Consider the following 20,085-nt stretch of genomic DNA (forward strand, 5'->3'; position numbering starts at 1 on the left):
GGGGCCCGGGGGGAGGCGTGCACCCGCTGGGTGCGCGCACTTGTTTCTTTCAGAGAAAGGAGACCTGCGTGGCTTGTTTTGCGTCTGGCAGGATGCTGGCTCAAGACCCACTCCTCTAACAAGGACGGCCTCCCGCCTACGAGGGGTCTGCACGTGCACTCCCCCCAGCCACCACGTAGTCACTCAGGCGTGAGCGAGGCTGCTGCTGTGCCAAGACCTTCCTCCCCGGGGAGAGTTCGGGTAAGCCAGGCTGCGTGGGTAGGAGGGCCAGCCAGCCCACCCTGCGAAACATGCTGCAGCAAGGCGACTCCAAAATGAGACGGGGGGCAGCGGGGGTGTTCTACGTGTCCTTACGTTTCAAGAAGCCAGAGACGGACACGCTCAGCAGGGATTGCTTTAATGATGTAACGTTGCCCTTTTCAGCATCCCTGCTTGTAGGTCTTTGGTGGGTTAAACTAAATCACTGCAGAACCAGTGGGCCGAACCTCAACATTGCTCTTAGGTGCCCTACAGTTGCCTGGCTGGGGGAACCTTGGCCTATGACCTATGAACCTATGACCTTGGCCTACAGCGCAGGTTATCCCATTCACAGTGTTCCTCTAGACAGGATGGGGTTGGGGTGGTAGGGTTAAAGAAGACCAGGTTATGCACAGTCACCCAACACTAAGCGCTTATGAATGACACTTCCCACAGAAGGACACCAATAACAGAGAACCCGGTTGAATGTGCAGGTGAGGTAGATCCACAAATGGCACGTGGCATTTATCAGTAGTTGTGGTCTCTGCTTGGACCATCCTGCCAGGCACAGCGCGCCCTCGGCTCCCCCTCCGCCCCCAGTTCCTTGCGACAGTGGCAGCGGGCCAGAGCAGGGCACAGGACCTGGGGCTAAGTGAAGATAAGGGCAACTACTACAGCACAGGACTGGGTCTTCAAGGAGGGGCTCGAGCTCATCTTTTTTCCATTTTCCAGCCTGTCTGAGAGCTGGACACGTACAGTGTAGGTGGTGAGCGCTGACATAGTTGAGGGTTATCCCTGAACAAAACCCGCGTGTAATGTTGGGTGAGATGCAGACGTGCCACCAGTTCAGCCTTTCTGCAGCCGATTTCTCTCTCCCGCTCACTTCAGAGAGAGAAGGAGAAAACATGCTGCTTATCAAAATGATGGTAAGAGCTGCTATTTAGAAAACCAAATACCCTAAGTCAAAGCTTTATCAGTAACTATTCTTAGCGTCGATGTCATTCACAGCCTGGAGAATTCGGGGGACGACTTAAAATCAGCCTATCCCCATCCTTTCCCGTTAGTCACCGGTCAGTCAGGGGTACGTGTGAAAGGGGAAGGAAAGCGGGTGTTAAGAGTGGCCCCAGACCAGGCTGGGTGTGGAAGGGTGCAGCCTGCTCGGGGAGGAGGCTCCATGCTTGCCACACCCGTGGAGAGGCAGCCCCCCCCTTGTCCCCAGCGCCTGCCCTTGGGAAAAGAAACTGTTCCAAAGACATGCCATGAAGCTGCTCTGTACAGTGTGCGTATGATCTTTTTAAAAAAATGTTTACAAATATATATATTTTTAATACATGTATATGTATTTCTTAAATTCCATTTAGAAATGTAGCTAAAGAAAGTAGAAAAGCGCTAGCGAGAGTAGGCGTGAGACCAGCAGACTGCTGCACTTCCCACGTACGAAGGCACGAGTGTGGAGACGCGCCTGTGGTCAGGCCTGCAACATGGCGGTCTAACCCTGCTCCCTCACGGAGGTGTCCATGCGCCTTTGCACCCCTGCCCTTCACACCACGTAAATAAAGGAACGGTGACCTCCTACAGCCATGCTGATGCAGAGTAGTAATACTGTCTGTATTACTAATACCCTGGGCTCGGTGCCGGCAAGAGCAGTATTTGGCCTGCGGTAGGATTTGTGATAAAGAAGCCTGGCATCTTCTTAACATGATGCTCTCAGGCTGGAGGGATTAGAGCTCAGATCCTTTATTCACAGGGCCTGCTTCTCGTCTGTGTTCAGGTCCCTTTATGATACGTGGTCAGGACAAATGGTCCTCAAAGCCAGCGCAAGCATAACCTGTGCTCACATTAAGGCCCTAATACACCTCCAAAGCAGAGGAAGGGGTCATACCACAATTAAGAATTATGTCCTACATGATAAATGGAAGACATTTAGAATACCAGGCTATTTGGAAGATACTCTGTGATTTTTCTAACGTGCACAACACACTTCAAAATCACCAGGGATCAGCCTGTGGCCTGGATTTGCTCCTCGGCACGGTCAATTGCACCAATCCTTGTGCACGGCTTTCCGAGCGGTCCAGCATATGAGCTTAATTCTAGAGCTTCTCTTTGCCACTCCTCTTCGCCACAGATCACTCTTTCGCTTTTCAAAGGAAGCCTGCCTCTCTCTACAGATATCTACAGGAGGGGAAAGTAAGACTCTGAAGTACTGATGTAACATCAGCTGTATTACAATCTCAGCAGCTCTTTAAAGTAAGTGGCCAAGCATTATTAATTCATTGGTGCTCACTTTTACATCATTTATCATAACGAGCTACTGTGGTATCCATGTGGACGGAATGTGTATTTCCAAAGAAATTTCGTTGTGATTTATCAATTAATTAGCGGGCCGTTACACTTTATTAAAGTGTTACCCAGAGTCTTAAACATTCATTACTGCCTTCAGAGCAAATGCTTTAACTCCATCTCAGCCTACCAGTGTCTTGCAATCAGGCTACTCTGCCGAAAGCTCTCATTTGCTTTTCACGGTGTCAAGGACTGCAGAGGAGCGGTACCAAACAACCAAAAGTGAATTTGATCCCTCCGGCCTCATTCACCTGGCCACAGACAACGCACGTCACAGCATTTCTATGTCTTTGCTAAACGGATATGAGCAGGCAAGGGAACAGGGAGGGCTGCAGAGAAACCTCCCCTTGGTGGGGTTACCGTTGCTGAATTTCAGTGTCTTAAAAATCTGGTCGCAGAGAGCAGGTAAAAGCAGGAACCCAGGTAACTCAATAACTGCATGCACAAAAAAGCAGGCAAGCTCTGAGACATTTTCTCCTGAATGATCTCCACAGATGCGGGCAGGGGGGACAGCACGGGTTTGCAACATTCAGTGCCAGCTCCTCTGGAGAGGTAAGTCCATTGAATAGGGAGATTGAAGTAAGAACGGCAGTACCAGCTCTGGGAGCTGAAAGAGATCTGGCATTTTTATCATCACAGTAAGAAGTCACCAGTAACCGGGCCTCATCCACCTCTGACATTCTGCAGGCTGGCAGCTGTGCCACAAACATCCATTCTTTTGCCAGAACAAAGATTAAGAGAATTTGATTTTTGATTTCTCCACGCAATTCCTTGCATCTTTTTCTCTCCCAGCCTGCAATTTCTGGAGGGTGCACTGCCAGAAGCAGTGGTAGCTGACAGGTCAGTCTTAAAAAAGGGAATGTGTGCATGTGTGCAGGCCTAACAGCCATGTCTGTACAAGCCAATTCCTTGTTAATTGAGGTTTCAGCAGCTATTTATCAGAGGGGGGGAAAAAAACAGGTGAAGAAATGTTGATTAAAAAAAAAAAAAAGGCACAACAATAAAAGATGAGGCTATTGCATTTTGAACCAATGGCACTGTGTTAACAGCACGACCTTCCCCTTCCAAATCCCAGCCATAGCCCCTCCAATGGCTATGACACTGCCATTCTGAGAGAGAGGAGAGTTTGCCACTAACACAACATGGAGGAGGAAGCAAAACAGAACAGCAGCCCTTCCTGCTCCTCTCCCCCACCCCTCTCTCCCCAGCCCCCCAGTCCTGTGCTAAGAGAAGACCTGGCTATGCTGCTGGGTGACCCGGATAAATGTTGTTCTCCTGCTCAGTTCCTTGAGTTTGGCAGCTCCCACGTAGGTGCAGGTGGAGCGCAGCCCCCCGAGGATGTCCAGGATGGTGAGTTCCACATCCCCTCTGTACGGTACCTCCACAGTTCGGCCCTCCGAAGCCCTGGAGGAGAGATCGGTTACTGCATTTATGTCTAGATGCAAAACATAATAGTGTGTTTACTGGAGCAATGTGGAGCTTAATACTCTGCATGCTGCAGTTTACAAACGTTCCCCTCAGCTTTATGGCTTCCTTGCCTGTTGCTGCTTGGTGCTCTCAAGCACTGAAATGCCTCAACTCCAGTCACCACCAATACTGGGAACTAGAAGCAGACAAGTCTTGTAGATGCCCCAATAACCCATGAGTGTATTTACAGATCTGCCCCTTCCTCCCCTCCACCAGCTGCCTACAAGCAAGTGAAGCTTCCAGGTTTATTGAAAGGTAAATTTGACCTTGAGAGTTGCAAGCTTTAAACAATAAGGAACGGCCAGGCTCAGGCAACTTTTACAGAAATGTTGGAGCTGGTTCTCAGCAGCCACCACTCAGCACAGCTCTACGGAGGCTTCACAGCCCCTGGCTCTGTCCCATGTCACTGACCAGATGCAGATGGAAATGCTCTGGCTATCTCCTACCAGTCTGATTCTCCAGAGCCCACAGAGATGGAGTGGGAAACCCGTAACGGAAACCTGCTGCAGAGCTGTCCCCTGAAGCTAAAAGGTGAGCTAGCACAGTCAGAGCCAGGGAAAAAAGCCAGAAAAAAAGAGCAGTGCTGTGAATACTGTCAAGTACAGGCGCATGCCAGCACAGGCTGCACTGTTCCCAAAAGCACATCTGAAGAGTTACATGATGGAAGAATCCAGGCAAGTAACTTATACTCCTTCCCCTTCAGCTTTCTCCAGCCTCATGCTCAGCAATTCCTCCTGCAGTGGAGTTCCCCAATCACCAGCTGATCTCACCAGGCTTTAGAGCAAGCTTGTTCTGAATGCCACGCTAGATCCTTTGCAGAGGTGGCCTTGGGAAGGGGGGGGGTCTAAGAGAAATGCAGAGGGCAGTGGGGATTGCTCTCCTTCTCCCCTACAAAATGGAGGCAGAAATCGCGGCAGGGATCTGTCATTGTTGTAAATGTGGCTTTATTTACATCTCCCTTAAATGAGTTGTCTAGGGGATAGTGCAAGAAATAAAGGGCATGCCTGTTTGGAGGCTCCATTTGCAAATCATTAACAGCAGCAACAGCGGCTATGTGGAGGTACTTCAGTGTGAGCCTGGCTATATTTCATTCTGTTAGTTTAAATGTGTGGTCAAAGCCCTAGGGAGACAATAAAGGAGAAGTGTTAATATGCCATATGAATAAGGAACCATGATTAATCTCCCTACGTCTGATGAGTAATTGACTCTTTCTTGAAACTCTTAAATAAACACTGTAATAAGCGGCCAATGGAAAATGTATGTACCACCACCATCCAGCAGACTGCACGGGGCTCAGTGGGGTGTTGTAGGGCCTCTGCTGCTGGGAGTTCACAGGCTTTTATTTTCAGCTCCAGCACGAGCAGGAAGGGAAGGCCTGGCCCACAAAATGACACAAAAGCAGTCATGCTACCATTCTGCAGCTCGGTTTTCAGCCATGCCCACCTCCTCCAGTCAAAGTCGGGAGGTTCAGCTTGGCCTCTGGGGAGCTTCCCACAAGATTGTGAGAGACAACGCATGTCTGAGATTTGGGGAAACCAGTGCGAATTTTACCTACCAGATCCTGCCATCTGAAGAGCTTTGCATGCAGTATTGGGCAAGAAATGCAGGGTTTACTGCATTCATGCATGACTGCCCGTTCAGTTCACACATGAGAGTCCAATTAATTTATGCATGAATGCCCCATCAGTTCAAACATGAGTGCCCTGTTAATTCATGCTTGAGCATCATGCGGGGCGTAAATTGCAGGGTTTTGATAGCAGAGAGCTGATTGCAAACAAAGGCAGCCCCAGTTACAGTGGTTCCACAGACCTGCAGAGATGGGAACATCGCTCCCGAGAGCGCAAACACTTGGTGGTCCTTTTCTCAGAGCAGAATTACAGAAATGTGGAACACTTACAGCCGCTGCCCCTGGGAGGTGCCCCTGCAGTGGCTATGGTGGCGTTAGGAAGCTGGAGCTTGTGGGATGCCACTTTTGGCTTTGGAGACCAAAACCTACAGAAGTGGTGAACGCCTAACGTCACAGCCCCAAAGCTCTGACAGCTAGACAGTTGCTACTGCTCCTCTAGTATCAGCTGATAAGCTGGTGGGATGTCCTGTTGATCAAGTGGTACAGATGTACATACCACATACATCTGTATGGCTACAGATACCGTACTGGGGGAAGCATGCTGGAAGAGAGGTGTGAGATTAGCTCCACTGAAAATGCCGAGAGTCCAGTTTTATGTTCATTCTTGGAAAAAAGTGTCAAAAAGGGCTGAAAATTCTCCATGCTCCCACCCTACGTGCTGGGAATAACGGATGTTCCGGAGAAAAGGAGGAGCATAGGATGGAAGTGGGACAGAAATCTAGAGCTGTGAGTTAAGCAACTGCAAGCACAGCAAAAAGGTGAGAGCTTACTTAATGTTGTTACGGCTGTGGAGCAAGCCCCAAGGGACCGAAGCTGTTTGGTGTGTCATCTTACTCCTCAAATGGGGAAATGCCCATGCTGCTGCATGTGAACACTGTTCAGGCCCCCCATTTTGGATGTAAATGAAACCCTACAGCTACTGAACTCATGACCCTATTGGTACCTTCAACAGTGCTGTTAATTTTTGTGTGTACGGTCTTAATCATATGCTTCTATGCTAAAGCACAGCAAGTAACTTGAACTGCTGTTATGTTCTTGGCTGTTTGTTTTGAAGGGACAAGTCCTAAACTTTGTAGCAAGTATTCAGATTGTAATCTGAATGGTAATATAATCTGTAATGGTATATAACCAAACTGTGATGTTGGTTAAAGGTGGTAAAGCACCACCTTTAATGTGGTGCTCGGGATGGAGGAGTGACATTTTAGTAAGTGTACTGTTACAGTATTAATCCCTACTGTGTGGCCCAAAGGGAGGAAGAGTGGAGTTCATAACTGATGTACATTAAGATTGTGATGATGTTGAAAGAGTTCATAATGGATTAATATTCAAAGAGTTCTTCGCTATGTGCCTTGCAGAGGTGAGGAGTGCCATACAGGCCATAAATTGCTGGGCTTGCTGCATTCTTGTGTGAGCACCAAATCAGTTCATGCATGAGCTGAACAAAGTAATGCATGAGTGTCCAATTAATTTATGCATGAATGCCCAATTAATTTTTGCATAAACATCCAATTAGTTCATGCATGCATGCCCAAATAATTTATGTCCAAGCACCCTATTAGTACATGCATGAGCGCCCAATTTGTTAATGCATGAGCACCCAGTTAATTCACACGAGCACCCAGTTGTTACACACAGGGGTGCTGTGTTGGGCATATATGGTAGAGTTTGGGTAGCAAGGGCTGCCGGTGTGACCTGTGTGAGAGAAGGCCACGATCTGCTTCATGCCAGTCACAGAGATGGTTCCACCTGGCTCTGAAAATGGTGTGAGCCACCAAACCTTCAGCCAGTCAGGGGAGCACATGACACCTCTGCTCAAGTGTATTTAAGAAACAGCAGCAGCCACTGGAAGAGGAGACACACCTGGACACGCCTGAGGAGACATGCAGCTGGAGAAGCACTCTTGAAAGGAGGTGCTCCATGCCAAAGGTGTGCACTCCCAAAGGGACTGTAGTCCCTGGGTGACCATGCCAGAGCAGAGACAGCCGCAAAGGGACTGTGGCCTGTGGATGACCCATGACAGAGCAGGCACAGTAAGAAGGAGGAGTGGCAGACAGAAACCATTACACACATGACCACAACATCCTGTGCCACCCCTTTCCTCACTGAAGGAGTTGGGACAGACTGAGTGTGACCTGTGGTGAAAGTAAGGGGAGTTGAGACATGGCGGGGCGAGGAGAGGTGTCTGGCTTAAGTGGAGTCTGGAAAAGGGGGAGGAAAGGTGTTTACTTACATGTTTGTTTAATTACCCAACAGTGATTAGAAGTTTGTGTTAGTTGGCAATAAATGAAACGAAGTAAAAAATCCCCAAGTTAAGACTGTTTTGCAAGCAACAAATGCCTGCGCAGAGGCCATGCATGGATTACAAGGGGTGTCACAAAAGCTGGCACACTTGGCAGAGAGCTGCATAAGCAAGTCAGCAGTAAGCAGGAACTTGAGGCATTTGCAGCTCTGACATCTCTCCCGGAGTTACGACCCGAAACTAACGCTTTCTCAGAAAAGAAAGGTGAAGATGGAGCAACTGGGACTCCCAACAGCTGGGAAAGGTGTGCTCAGGTGCTCTCAGCAGAGACTCTATACGTCTCTCACTAGCCCTGGAATGGTGAATAGAAAGGGAGAACTATTTGCTTTAGACTTCTTGCACAGGGTCCAATCTACAGTGCGCCCCATAACGCCCGGCCAGCTCAAGCCTGCTACTGGCATGAAGGGATGCGCATGGTGGGTGGGAATCCTGGCAGGGTGGATGGGGTGAAACACATGTGATGGTGCTCTGTCAGCCCAGCAAAATGTGGGTTGGGATAAAGGGGTCAGGCTGCCCCGGCAAGAGGCAACCTTACGAGTGGAGCATTTAAGAAATGGCAGGAATTGGGGGCAGGTCTTTCAGGCTATCATCTGGGATACAGAAGAAGACAGTAAGTAGCAGCCAGCTGCTGGTGCTATTCTGTCTCTGTGTCCCAAATTCCACTCTACAGTTAGTATAAAGTGCCAAAACCCAGCTTAGTAGCAGCTGTGAATTGCTGAGCGACCACAGTAGAACTACGGCATTCACACAGAACCTGTGAAATCTCAAAAGGGTTAACAAAAGCAAATTGGCTCTAACTGAACAATACGGGGGTCTCTGTTCCTGCTTGCCTTATTTCTTTTCTCCCATAAAAGAAACTTAATAATTGCCTGATCCATGTGCCTCGTGGAAGGAGATAAAAATGTAAAAATAAACCAATACATAAATGACATAAAAGTAATGAAACCGGGTACACAGATTTCATACAAAATTAAATGGGATCAACTTGACATATTCATTAGAAAAACAATTACTCTCATTACTTTATTCCCTGCTACAGCCATCTCACCTTACCTGTCAATTTTAATTTAACTGTTTGCTGGAGGCTCAGGTTCTCTAGCCAAAACATGTAATTTTGAGCAGATGAAGTTAAGTGACAAGTAGTCTGATTCTGCAGGGGACTGAGCACACTGAGCTCCCCACTGCTTGAATAAAACATTGTGAGTGCTCAGGCTCTTTTAAAGACAAAACAGCTTATTGGGGTCACTGATACAGACTTACAGCTGGGCTTTTTCAATGCATATAAAGAAGCCCCGCTGACTTGATCCGTTTGGGGTATACAGCATTTAAAATGCTGAGTTAGAACCCTTTTGGTTCAAGTTTGCCATAAGCTAAACTAGTAAGTGACTAAACTTCCTGTAACTTTTCCTACAAGAGTCATTCAAAGCAAAGCCTTGCCCTGTTTCCAGTCGTCCCTTCAATGCCCAACACATATACAGTGCTGGATAACTAAACAGTTGCTATTTTTAAACCACAGTGACAGTCATCATGCTGGGAGAGGCCAAGCAAGACCAAGACCAAGGTTGGTATGGATAGCCAGCTCTGAGTCGTGGCTGCAGCATGAACAAGATGAGAATGAGCTCCTTCACAGTTAACAGCTGAGGCTTACAGATTTAATGTTTGGAGCTGTTTAGCTGTTTAGCTAGCAGTAGACAGAGGACTCCTTCTATGTTACCTACGAGTGGCACAAAAAAAAGCAGAACAGTGCCTAATGACTTCCCAGACCACGCAGCTAGTGCTGCAGTGACAGCACACTGCACTGGCTGCAATCGAGTGAACACGGTTGCTCTCAGCTAGTCACCCCCAGCTCCTTCTCCCCCTTGGTGTCATCCCTCCCTCAGATCTGCTGCCGTAATTGCTGGTAACAGCTTCCTTAACAGGAATAGAGGCATGGGCCTGTTTCCAACAGATGCCTTTTGCACAATTCTGCTCCAGAAGTTACTGGATGGCTGGCTCACTGCAATTGCTCCTGTGCGGAATTCATACCTGTATTCAGCAACTCCTCCTGCATGCTTCTTCATGGCTGTATCAGAGCTCATTCCATAGAAGAGTTTCACTTTCTTGCCATTCTTTTCCATAATCTCTCCAGCACACTGGTCATGGCCTGCAAACATTCCTCCCAGCATGACAAAATCAGCACCAGCTCCTGTGATCAGCAAAGTGACACATAATAAAGCAGGGAAGGGAGAAGAGGCTGAAAGACAAAGCAAGAACACAGTGGCCTCCAAAAACAATAGCCAGCCCTAAAGAGTTTGGTACAGATAGTCCCCTCCTGTAATAGATGTAGCAAACTTGGAAGAAATGCTTTACTGAAGAACTGACAGGTTGAATTGTATTTCTCTAGTGTTTTAAATTGAAAGAATCCTTTTCTGTTGTGATGACAAAATACAGATTATTCTACTCCACCCCACGCTATTTTCAAATTCAGTTTTAACCCTTTACTTCATAATAGTATCTGAGCACAGTTCCTTATTAACTACTGTTGTGACTGCAGTACTCAGAAGCCCTCATCACAGGGCTGGGACCTGTTGAGCTCACTGCTGTACAGAGAAGAGGACAGCTCCTACTTCAAGACCTTTCTAGGCTACAAGCTGTGAGTGGGAATGTACCCTGAAGGAAGGCATACTCATGAATGTAATGTACTCCTCCCAACACTGTCATAAAACAAGCAGATTTTTTAACAAAATGATGGATTTTTCAAGTCCATCAGCCATATGTGTTCAGTGTAGGTCTGGGTGATCCTTTGTCAAAGAGATCTGGATGGGTCTGCACTTGGTTCCTGTTGTTTAAAAACTCTGGACCAAGGACCACCACCCCTGGTTTCTGTGGTTCTCAGTGTGCACCACAAAGGAGGTCTAACCCATAGCTACAACTCGTAAATATGTTCCAGATACTGAATAACAACACTGAATACTCAATCATGCCTGTTCAGTCTGTCCATCTCCCCTGGCTTTGCAAATCATGAAATCAGTTCCACTGGGAGTAAGATCAGGAAGAAGGTTTTTGGAATCACACTTGATTTTCTACTGTGTTTTCCAGTATTTCCAGCTGGGTTGGAACTATTCCACCAGCAGCTCTTCCTGTGATATTTTGGCATATCTAGTCTTGCTTGGAAAAGTTTGGCTTTTACTCTTTTATGAGCCTGTGGTGACCCATCCCTGAAACAAAGCATTTTCCTGTTCAGACTCTCTGCTTCTTCAATGTATGTGTGTCAGAACAGGCCTCCCCTCTACCCAGCTTCTTCCCAGAACTGGCAAAAGAACAGGGCGATAAACCTCACTTCATAGAAAGTAGATGAGCCTGAACTAACCCCACCCTGTTATCAACGTGTCCTGGGGAGATCCCAGGCTAGGTAAGTCTGGCATTAGGATTTGCTCTGATCTCTGTCGCTATCCAAACAATAGCACTGGACCTTGAAATCTGAAGAGTAAGTGAAATCATTATAAAATCTGCGCAGCTTCTGCCATCTCTTTAAAAGCTCTGTAGACAAACCTGAATTTGGGAATATTTTGATCTCGGAATACATGACAACTGCGGAGTGTGCACTGATTTATAAACACCAGTTCCTTCCCTCCACTCCTTTGCCAAAGAGCAGATCTAGCAGCAATGCTGGGGAGCAGAGCACCCAGCTGCTCTGCTGACCTCACCTCCCTTTGCCTGGTTGTTGTTTGAAAGGAACAGTATGTCCATGGTAAAGGGATATTAAAAATGAGGCTTGTGCAAAACTGTTGAGCACATCACAAGCAATATTTATAGCCAGGCACCCATTCAGGTGTCCTATCATGCCAGCTACCTGGCAGGTTTTTCCTGAGCTCTCTTGTTTCGGATGGCTGAGTTTTAAAGCCTGTTTGACTCATGTCTGATACTACTATTAACCTGCCAAAACCGAAGGGAATGCTCATCCTTTAAGACATTCTCAATTACTGGTGGGGAGGTCCTGTTGTTACCTGGCACAATCTTCCTTCACCTTTGCAAAAAATAAGTACTCTGGGAAATCTAGTTGATGTCTTCTTCATGGGTGGAAGAAAACAACATGAGGAAGGAGGGACGGATTTGGGATCAAGGTTTCAAAGGGGGCATTTAAACAAGTCAAAGGCCTGCCAAAGGACACTCTGGACTCTTTGCCTTGTCAATACTATCCCCTGATCTCCAGTTCTAGTCCTGTCTCTGGTTGTGGGTCTCACAGCCTCCAAATTATTAATGCAAAACAGTCACATGAAATCTACGCTTCAGAACCACAGAATTTTGGTTCCTGTGCACTTAAGTATCTTTTATTATTTTTCTTTTGACTGCGTATTTTGGGAGGAAAGCAAATACGTTTGAATTACAGGATTGAAAATCATCCAACTTGAGTAACTTTTGCAAACTACAACATAATTCATCAAGCTCTTCCAGAAGAGAGGAGCTATGTTACAGCAGACGCAGCACGTCTAAACATTGGAATGACACATGCTTACTGCCCTACAGTTCCAGGAATGACAAGCCCATATTAAAGATACTTTTCCAGTGCTCTCCAGAACTTTCCACCCAGCTTCAGTGTTGCGAAGATGTCTGAAATTTTCAAGTCTGTTCCACTACTTTTCTACCAGATAATATCCAACCAGGAGGCTGTAGATTTTAGCATGGTCTTTCTTTACTTATGCATGGGGTTTTGTATGACCAGAAGCATTGGTGATGTTTGCAACACCCAGCTGCAGTCTTTCATTTTCAAGTAAAGAAAGATAGACAGTGAGCCATTTTAGGTTGTGGGGGACTGGCAACACCTGGCAACAACTCCCTAGATAATACAGGATGTGATGGGGTACGTTGCATACAAGCATCCCAGTAGCTCGCCTAGAGTTTGCTAAACTCGTCCTGTTTCTACACAATGCCTCTTCAATGCACTGACTTCCCCCTTGAGGCCTACGCTGTATCTGGGCTGATTTTGCTCATTCACATATCACAGTGCCTTCTCTTTTCAGCCATTACAGAATATGTGTGCTGACGCCACCTCAATCTTACAGCACTCACACAGTTCTGCTGGATCTGTATGGAGTCCCTCAGATGTCTTTTGTATGCCTGATAATACAAGTTACTGATAACCATATTGGCTCTGCACAAATTCAGCTGGAGTCAGCCTGGATTTCTAGCCTGGGCAGCCCTCCAGGCAGATGCAGCCTAAGTTTGCCTGGACCACAGCTGGCCCTGGAATCAACATTCACCTGTGCTCCAGCTGAGCCAGCGAGCCTTTGCAACTGTAGGTATACAGACACAGCTATTGAAAATAGGAAAAAAAAAGCCAGTATGATCTGTCAGGTATATTTTGGAACCAGTATATGTCCCCAGTTGACTTTTCCACATGATTTTTCCTTCCTTTTCCTTCCCTGCTCCTGTATCTCTTCTCACCACTGCTGTAAGAACAGCAGTATTGTGTTAAAGATGCTGGCATAGGATTCAAAAGGCACATTCTGTTCCTGGCTGTGTCACAAAAATATATGTGACCTCAGGCAATTGAACTTAGTATTTCTGAGCTTTGACTTCTCATCTTTAAAAAAGGAGACAGTAGTGCCTCCCTGGGGCATTCTGAGAAATGTGTTCATCTTATCAGCCTTTCCAAGGGTGCAGTTATGTGAACCATCTGAGAGCCCAACACAAAGTTCTTTAATGCTTTCTCTCATTCCTGCATCAAAACACCTCTTTTCTTCCTGATCAACCTACATCTTTTCCATTATCATCTCCAATACCCAGATGGCAGCAACATCTTCAGTTTCCCATCCAGCAGTTCCAGAATTCCAGCAGTCTCTCCCAAAGTATCTGTCACTCCCAGCATTTTTGTCCCCCACTTTCAGTGCTTCTCTGCTCCTTGCCTTTTCAAATAGGCTTCTACCTTGTTTCCCCTCTGTCAAAATGCCTAATCTGCCTCTGACTCCTGACACCAGTCAATGGTGTCACCTTCCACTTGTAAAGCTTCTCAGCATCTTCTTCATGATTCTTTGAATTCTTTCACAATTCTTCACTTGCACTCAATCCACTCTACTCCTCCTGTTCCCATGAACTTGCCTCCTCCAGTCACATTTTTAGCTATTTGTCAATGCTAGTCTTCACATCCGGGACTCCCTCACACTTTTAATAATTCAAATGGCTGCTTTGTCACTGCTTTATAATCATAGAATCATTAAGGTTGGAAGAGACCTCCAAGATCATCGAGTCCAACCGTCAACCCAATACCACCATGCCCACTAAACCATGTCCCTAAGTGCCGCATCTACACGTCTTTTAAATACTTCCAGGGATGGTGACTCAACCACTTCCCTGGGCAGCCTGTTCCAATGTTTAACCACTCTTTCAGCAAAGAAATTTTTCCTCACATCCAATCTAAACCTCCCCTGGCACAACTTGAGGCCATTTCCTCTCATCCTATCGCTTGTTACTTGGGAGAAGAGACCGACACCCACCTCGCTACAGCCTCCTTTCAGGTAGTTGTAATGAACACCTCAACATCCCTTTCATTAAGACTTTACAATGATCCACCAAAAAGAGAAAGTATAATCACTTTAACAAAAAGTCCTCTGTGGGTCTCTTGTCCGTGCTTTGTTCAGGCCTCCATCGCCAGGGAAATTGTACATCTGTGTGTTTTATCACCCAGTCTCTGCTATCCAATATATTTATGTAACTCTTCCCCCACAAGAGGCTCTCAGCAAGCACAGAGGTCTGTGCTAGACAATTCAGTATCAGTATCAAGGCTTTGGCTTGTAAATGCTGGGCATGCAGGCTATCTTCTATGTGGCTCACATAGCCAATCACCTCAATAGCATTCAATAAACACTGATAGTAATAACATCATCTAGAAGCTTATTTTGCTACACACCTTTGACAAATGCACACCTGGCTCCAGCTAGTCAGATGTCCACAGTGTGTCTACCTCAATTATACGTAACCAGATATGGTAAGTTTATTGCCTCAGGGTAATGTCTATCAGTTCCAGCCCTACTGTCAGAGTAGAACTATTGCCTGTATAATCTCAGCTTTCTGATGCTCCTCTGTCCCAGGGACAACACGTGGTAGCCTTCAAACACATACCACTATGAATCCCAGCACCTCCTGACAACCAGCAAGGTCAGAATCTGCCTTCTCACAAGTTTCAAGTAAGTTTCTGTTCAGTTAGCCCAAAGAGACTACAAGGACCCTTCAGACTTGCTATAAACATCACAAAGGAAAACATTTTAAACACTTCGAAGTTGCTTCCTGTTGTTCTAACTTCTGGAAATGCTCTTGTTGAAGAAAGACCTTTTCCACAGGCCAGGTTTCTGTGCAGGCAGGTGGGAATGCAGTGAGGTTGCAATCTCAGTTCACAAGCTCCCAACGACAATACCAGCAAGAACCGGGTGAGCTGTGGAGCCAGAGAAAGTCAGGCAGAACAAAGGCCTCACTGCAGGCAGCATGTGGGCCGGGCTGAGGAGAGGTTGGGTGTTTTTTTAATACAATCTTGTTGTCAAAGAGGGTGGATGCCGCTGTTCAGCTATGTCAGAATCACCCAAATGGAAGTATCTATTCCCTACGTCACGTCAGCCACTGGGTAACACAAGGGTGAGGTGAAATCCTGTGACTGAGCAGATTCCTTGCTGGTAGCAATCACTCCACGGCTGTGCTTAAAATTCTCTAATTAAGCCTTCCTTGTCATCTGACCTGTCTAAAAACAGGAGCTGTCTGCAAACTTAGAAGACAGATTTTGATTTCAACCTTTCCAGGAGGCCCAGAGTTTTTCTTGGCAGGTCTGTAATCTGAGTTTAGGCCTGCCTGTGCTTTCCATACTTGCAAAGCTTCCTGCCAAGCAGACATGCTGTATCATAATGTGCTCTCTCTTGTATCGTACCGCCTTGAAATCCCAATGAAAGACTGTGCTGTCCCACTATATTCCAGGTATTACCCCACTGTGACATCTCCAAAGGATTTGGCATTTTGGAGGATGGGGGAGTGTCTTTAAATGTCCTGTCAGCCCAGGATGCGTTTAGCGCCTGGTTCACACATGCTGCTGCAACAAGGTTATAGCTAAGTGACAATCCTGACCTTGACCCCCTCCCACCGATGTAACTTTTATGCCCAACAGAAAATACTCACAGATTAAATTCTCTATTCTATCAGCAAGAGCTGGTGCAATTCACTGAAGCTATTGGCATGAGATTAAAATCTGTTAATTATTAACTTAGATGTTTTAGACATCTGCTCAGCCCTGGGGGATACAGTATAAATAAAATCTCATCTCTTCAAGCGGACAGCTGATCCCAAGAACATCTCCACGGATCTGGCCTGCCTTTTTGTTTTGTTCTTCTGTCTAACACACATTCCACCATCTCTTCGTCCATCCAAGGCCCAGGTCAGCCAGATCTGGCAATGTTACAGGCATCTTTGAACCCTACTCAGAAGAAACCCTTATCAGTTTTCTTTGTATTACTGTCCCAGTGGCTGTATCCCATGCACACCTGGCAGATAGTTTCTAAATAGGACTTCGACCACTGTATGTTTTGCACTGCCTGTCTGGTCCAAAGAGCAAATTCATGTCTGGTGTATTAATTTCACTGGAGTCACCCACAGGGACGAATGTAACCTATTGCTGATTACACATTCAGGGTCAAATTGACTCCTGCATCACTGCTGACGGTGCTGGAGATATGCAGGCTGTAACGGGTGCCATGACACACTGTCCTTACCAAACGCTTTGGCGACATCTCCTGGGCAGCTGCATCCTCCATCCTGCATAAAGAAAAGACGACAGTGAGTGGCAGTGAGCTCACTCAGGGACCCGCAACAGAATGGCCTCTGCTCAGGAACAGCGTGTCAAGAGCTGACTGTGCACCACTGGTATACATCATCTTGGCTGAGTTTTTTGGCATCCATATTACCCTTTCTACTGCTTTCCTTCTTTAGGCTCATTTACTTTACCGTATAGTCTACTGATAATACCACTGGTAACAGCAGCAATGCAAATTCCTGACTGCAATTTCCTAAATCCCAGAAACTGGAAAACAAAACCTCCTCTGATGATCTGAATCATTCCTTGCCATTTTAATGAAAGGCTGTGTGATGCAGAGGTACCACAAACCCCTACCTTAAACCACCAAAGACATTTAAAATAACTTTCTCAGCAGTTTACAACACATTAAAAGGTCACAGTGGGAGGGGTGAGGAAATATACCATCAGCTATGTTGGATTTTTATCTGATAATCTCTAAGCAAATTGGGTAATCTAACCTTTGGTAAGCGAAAATGAATCTCTCATCATACTCCTCACTGTTTGCTATGGGTTTGGTAAAGAAACAACAGCACTTTGAGATCTTTAGCATTTTAGATGTATGTGTTTCAGTTTCAGTGCAGAGCAAAGAAGTGGCTGATGAGGGGGTTTCGGTTGAGGGGAGGGAAGTTATGTATGTGTGATAGGGCTGTAAAAAAGGAATGGTACATAGCAGAGCTCGTCATGTGCTATGGTTCTTTAGGTTTCATGAAGGTCTGAGCATCAGATGAAAGATCCTTTTACACAGTCATTGTACCAAGAGGGCTCCCCATTCCTTTGATGATCAGGGTCCATTGCGGACAGCTGACAGCTTTCCTGCTTTTGAAGCTACTCCCCAGACTGTGTGGTTACTTCATTTTGTTTCACCTCCCTGTTGGCAGAAATGCATGCCTGTGTGTGACCTGTGGCTGAGCACAGCCAGACATCCCCACCATCAGCCATTTTAGAGCTGGCTTTCGTGGGTAGCTGGCAGTGGGGCTGAGTGTTAGAATCTCTCTGTGCGCAGAAAAGGATTCAGACACAAACTGAGCAGGTGGATCTGAAAGCGAGTGGCTTTTCAAAGGGCATCCCACTGCAAACAGCGCCTGGTAGAACTTTAAAGGCTTTTATTCCATTTGCTGATAACCTCTAGCACATTATGCCTTTTGTTGAGCTAGACACTCTTGCTGTCAGCTCCAGAAAGGAGTGCTGGGCTGACAGCTGAATCTCTTTCTCCTGTTAAGGGCTCTGCTTGTGCAATTCTCTCCCTCCGACAAGTCTGTCAGAGCCTGGAGGAGGGTGTGAGTGTGTGTGCCTGTGTCAGGGGAGGAAGAGTCGAGGTAGAAAGAGAGGTCTAATAATCTTCAAAAAGAGTAGTGTCAGGAATTTGCCTGAATCTTACTGTCTGACTGAGACAGGCTGGCTATGAATGCTCTCTGGTAGATGGGTTTCAGTCTGTTCTTGTTGGGTGGCTCAGTGTCTGACTTTTATAATTAACCCAGTAGTGGCAGTGATGGAGGCTTTATGCTTTCGGAAGTACCATGGGGATGGAGGCCTTAGTGTGTAATCATTAATCATCGGCTTCAAAAAAATATCACTTTGAATGTCACCAAATTACAAAATGCTGAGCAGATTAAGAGACTTTCCCAAACGCTCATGAGTTAGTTACCATTTAAGATAAAAGGAACCGATGATGATTCACAGCACTTCTTTATCTGTAGATGTCTCCACTTACTTCACATAAGCAGGTAAATTTAATGATTCACAGCAAGGGAAACAAAAAGGGGACATACTAAGCAGTTATGCCAGAAGATGCTATATAATAAAGCTATATGCATTAAACCACTTCATTCCATGTGAAAAATCAAGTACTCTGTTTAGAAAATAAGACTGTGCTTCTGCTGCATTGTCTGGCAAGCTTCCCCTTGCAGTTCAGCTCGTCCCAACAGGGGCCTGCCTCTGGACTCAATGACTTTTAGAACTGCTGGGCTTCAGTCATGGAGCTTGTTGCGGGCTCAGCCTCTACCTCAGAGCCCTGGGGAAATGTATCTGTACAAATCCCCCTGTGAATTCAGGAGAACTGGCATTATTCTGAAGTAAGCCTACTGGAAAGGGTGGCCATGGGGCCTATAGAGGGCATGATTCTGAGACAACTGGATGCTAAGCTGAAGGAGAGAGGAAAACAGCTTTCCAGTCAACAGAATTATTTTAACGTGGCTAAAATAATGTTATTTTCCCCAGTCTTGTTCTCCGGACAGATAAACCATTTTACAACAACAAAATTTAGCCTGAGGAAAAAAAATACAGTACGGAAAACCAGTATGAACTGGTTGAATATTTAATATTATATGCAACTTATAATAAGTTTGTAACTATGATTTATATGTTTCAAACAACCTTTATAATAAACTGTATAACCAGCCCTTCCTACAGTATCAGTAAACAGATAGCTATTTATAGAAGATATATAAAATATGTGGCATATACAGTAGTAAAAACAATACATATGGTGCTTTATTCTGAACTATATATGCTGGCCATATTTCTGTGTGGAAAGTGTTCTGTGTGGAGGAAGAGCAGTAGCTGGGTGAAGAACCCCTTAGTCATCCTTTCCACGGAACGCTGGTGGCTCATCACCCAGACAGGGTGAAGGTGAAATAGGGATCTCTATCAAATGATTGCCATATGAGAGAAGACACATGCAAGGCTGCTTTCCATTCCCCACATTGCTGGCTTACTAGAATACGTGACTGCCTCTCTACCCGGCAGAGTAGTTCTCTGACCTACAAGAAACAGAAACTTTATCTCAAGTAGGGCGTTTCTGAAGGAGCTCTCCTGCTAAATGGCCCCTCCACTGTAACTCACTGCTGCACTTTCTCAAGGCCAATGGATTAGCGAGAATCAAAATTGAGACTACTGGCTCCCAGACAAACAGCACGGGACAGAAACAGTGCCTGTATCTTAGACAGGGTTTCCTCTCTCAGTGAGTCATGAAAGAGTCATTTCTGAGGTGAGCTTTGAGTCTTAAAGATAATTTAGCATGAGGAAAGTAACTGGTGCAATGTCACCTCCCCTTTCTCTGTGTAAGTGACTCTCTAGAGAAACACCAGGCATTCACTTGGACTACCATGTTTGCCTAAAAATTGTCACCTTCTTTATCAACGTATCAGCTCCAAAAATTACACATGATCACTTCAGCAATACAAACATTTAAAATCCCAGTTTGTGCTGCCATCCTAGCAGAGCTACTGCAGAATGGTCTTCAAGTGTGCTGTGTTTCTTGCAGTACCTGTACTGTGCTCATCACCGTCACTTTCTCATTCCATGAGT

General features: G+C 46.1%; 1 protein-coding gene across 1 annotated transcript in view; it reads right to left on the minus strand.

Annotated features, from left to right (window-relative positions):
- Positions 1–381: 381 nt before the first annotated feature.
- The window catches only part of GMPR (guanosine monophosphate reductase), a 44,115-nt gene continuing 24,411 nt past the window's right edge, over positions 382–20,085 (minus strand). Inside the window, exons 7-9 of the mRNA XM_009326553.1 lie at positions 16,697–16,739; positions 9,996–10,155; positions 382–3,981 (exon numbers count right to left, since the gene is read on the minus strand). Of these exons, the coding sequence (XP_009324828.1) occupies positions 3,801–3,981; positions 9,996–10,155; positions 16,697–16,739 (384 nt within the window). The 3' untranslated portion in view covers positions 382–3,800. The remainder of the gene's footprint in view (positions 3,982–9,995; positions 10,156–16,696; positions 16,740–20,085) is intronic.

Source organism: Pygoscelis adeliae, unplaced genomic scaffold (assembly GCF_000699105.1).
Source record: "Pygoscelis adeliae isolate BGI_AS28 unplaced genomic scaffold, ASM69910v1 Scaffold186, whole genome shotgun sequence".
Classification (NCBI taxonomy): domain Eukaryota; kingdom Metazoa; phylum Chordata; class Aves; order Sphenisciformes; family Spheniscidae; genus Pygoscelis; species Pygoscelis adeliae.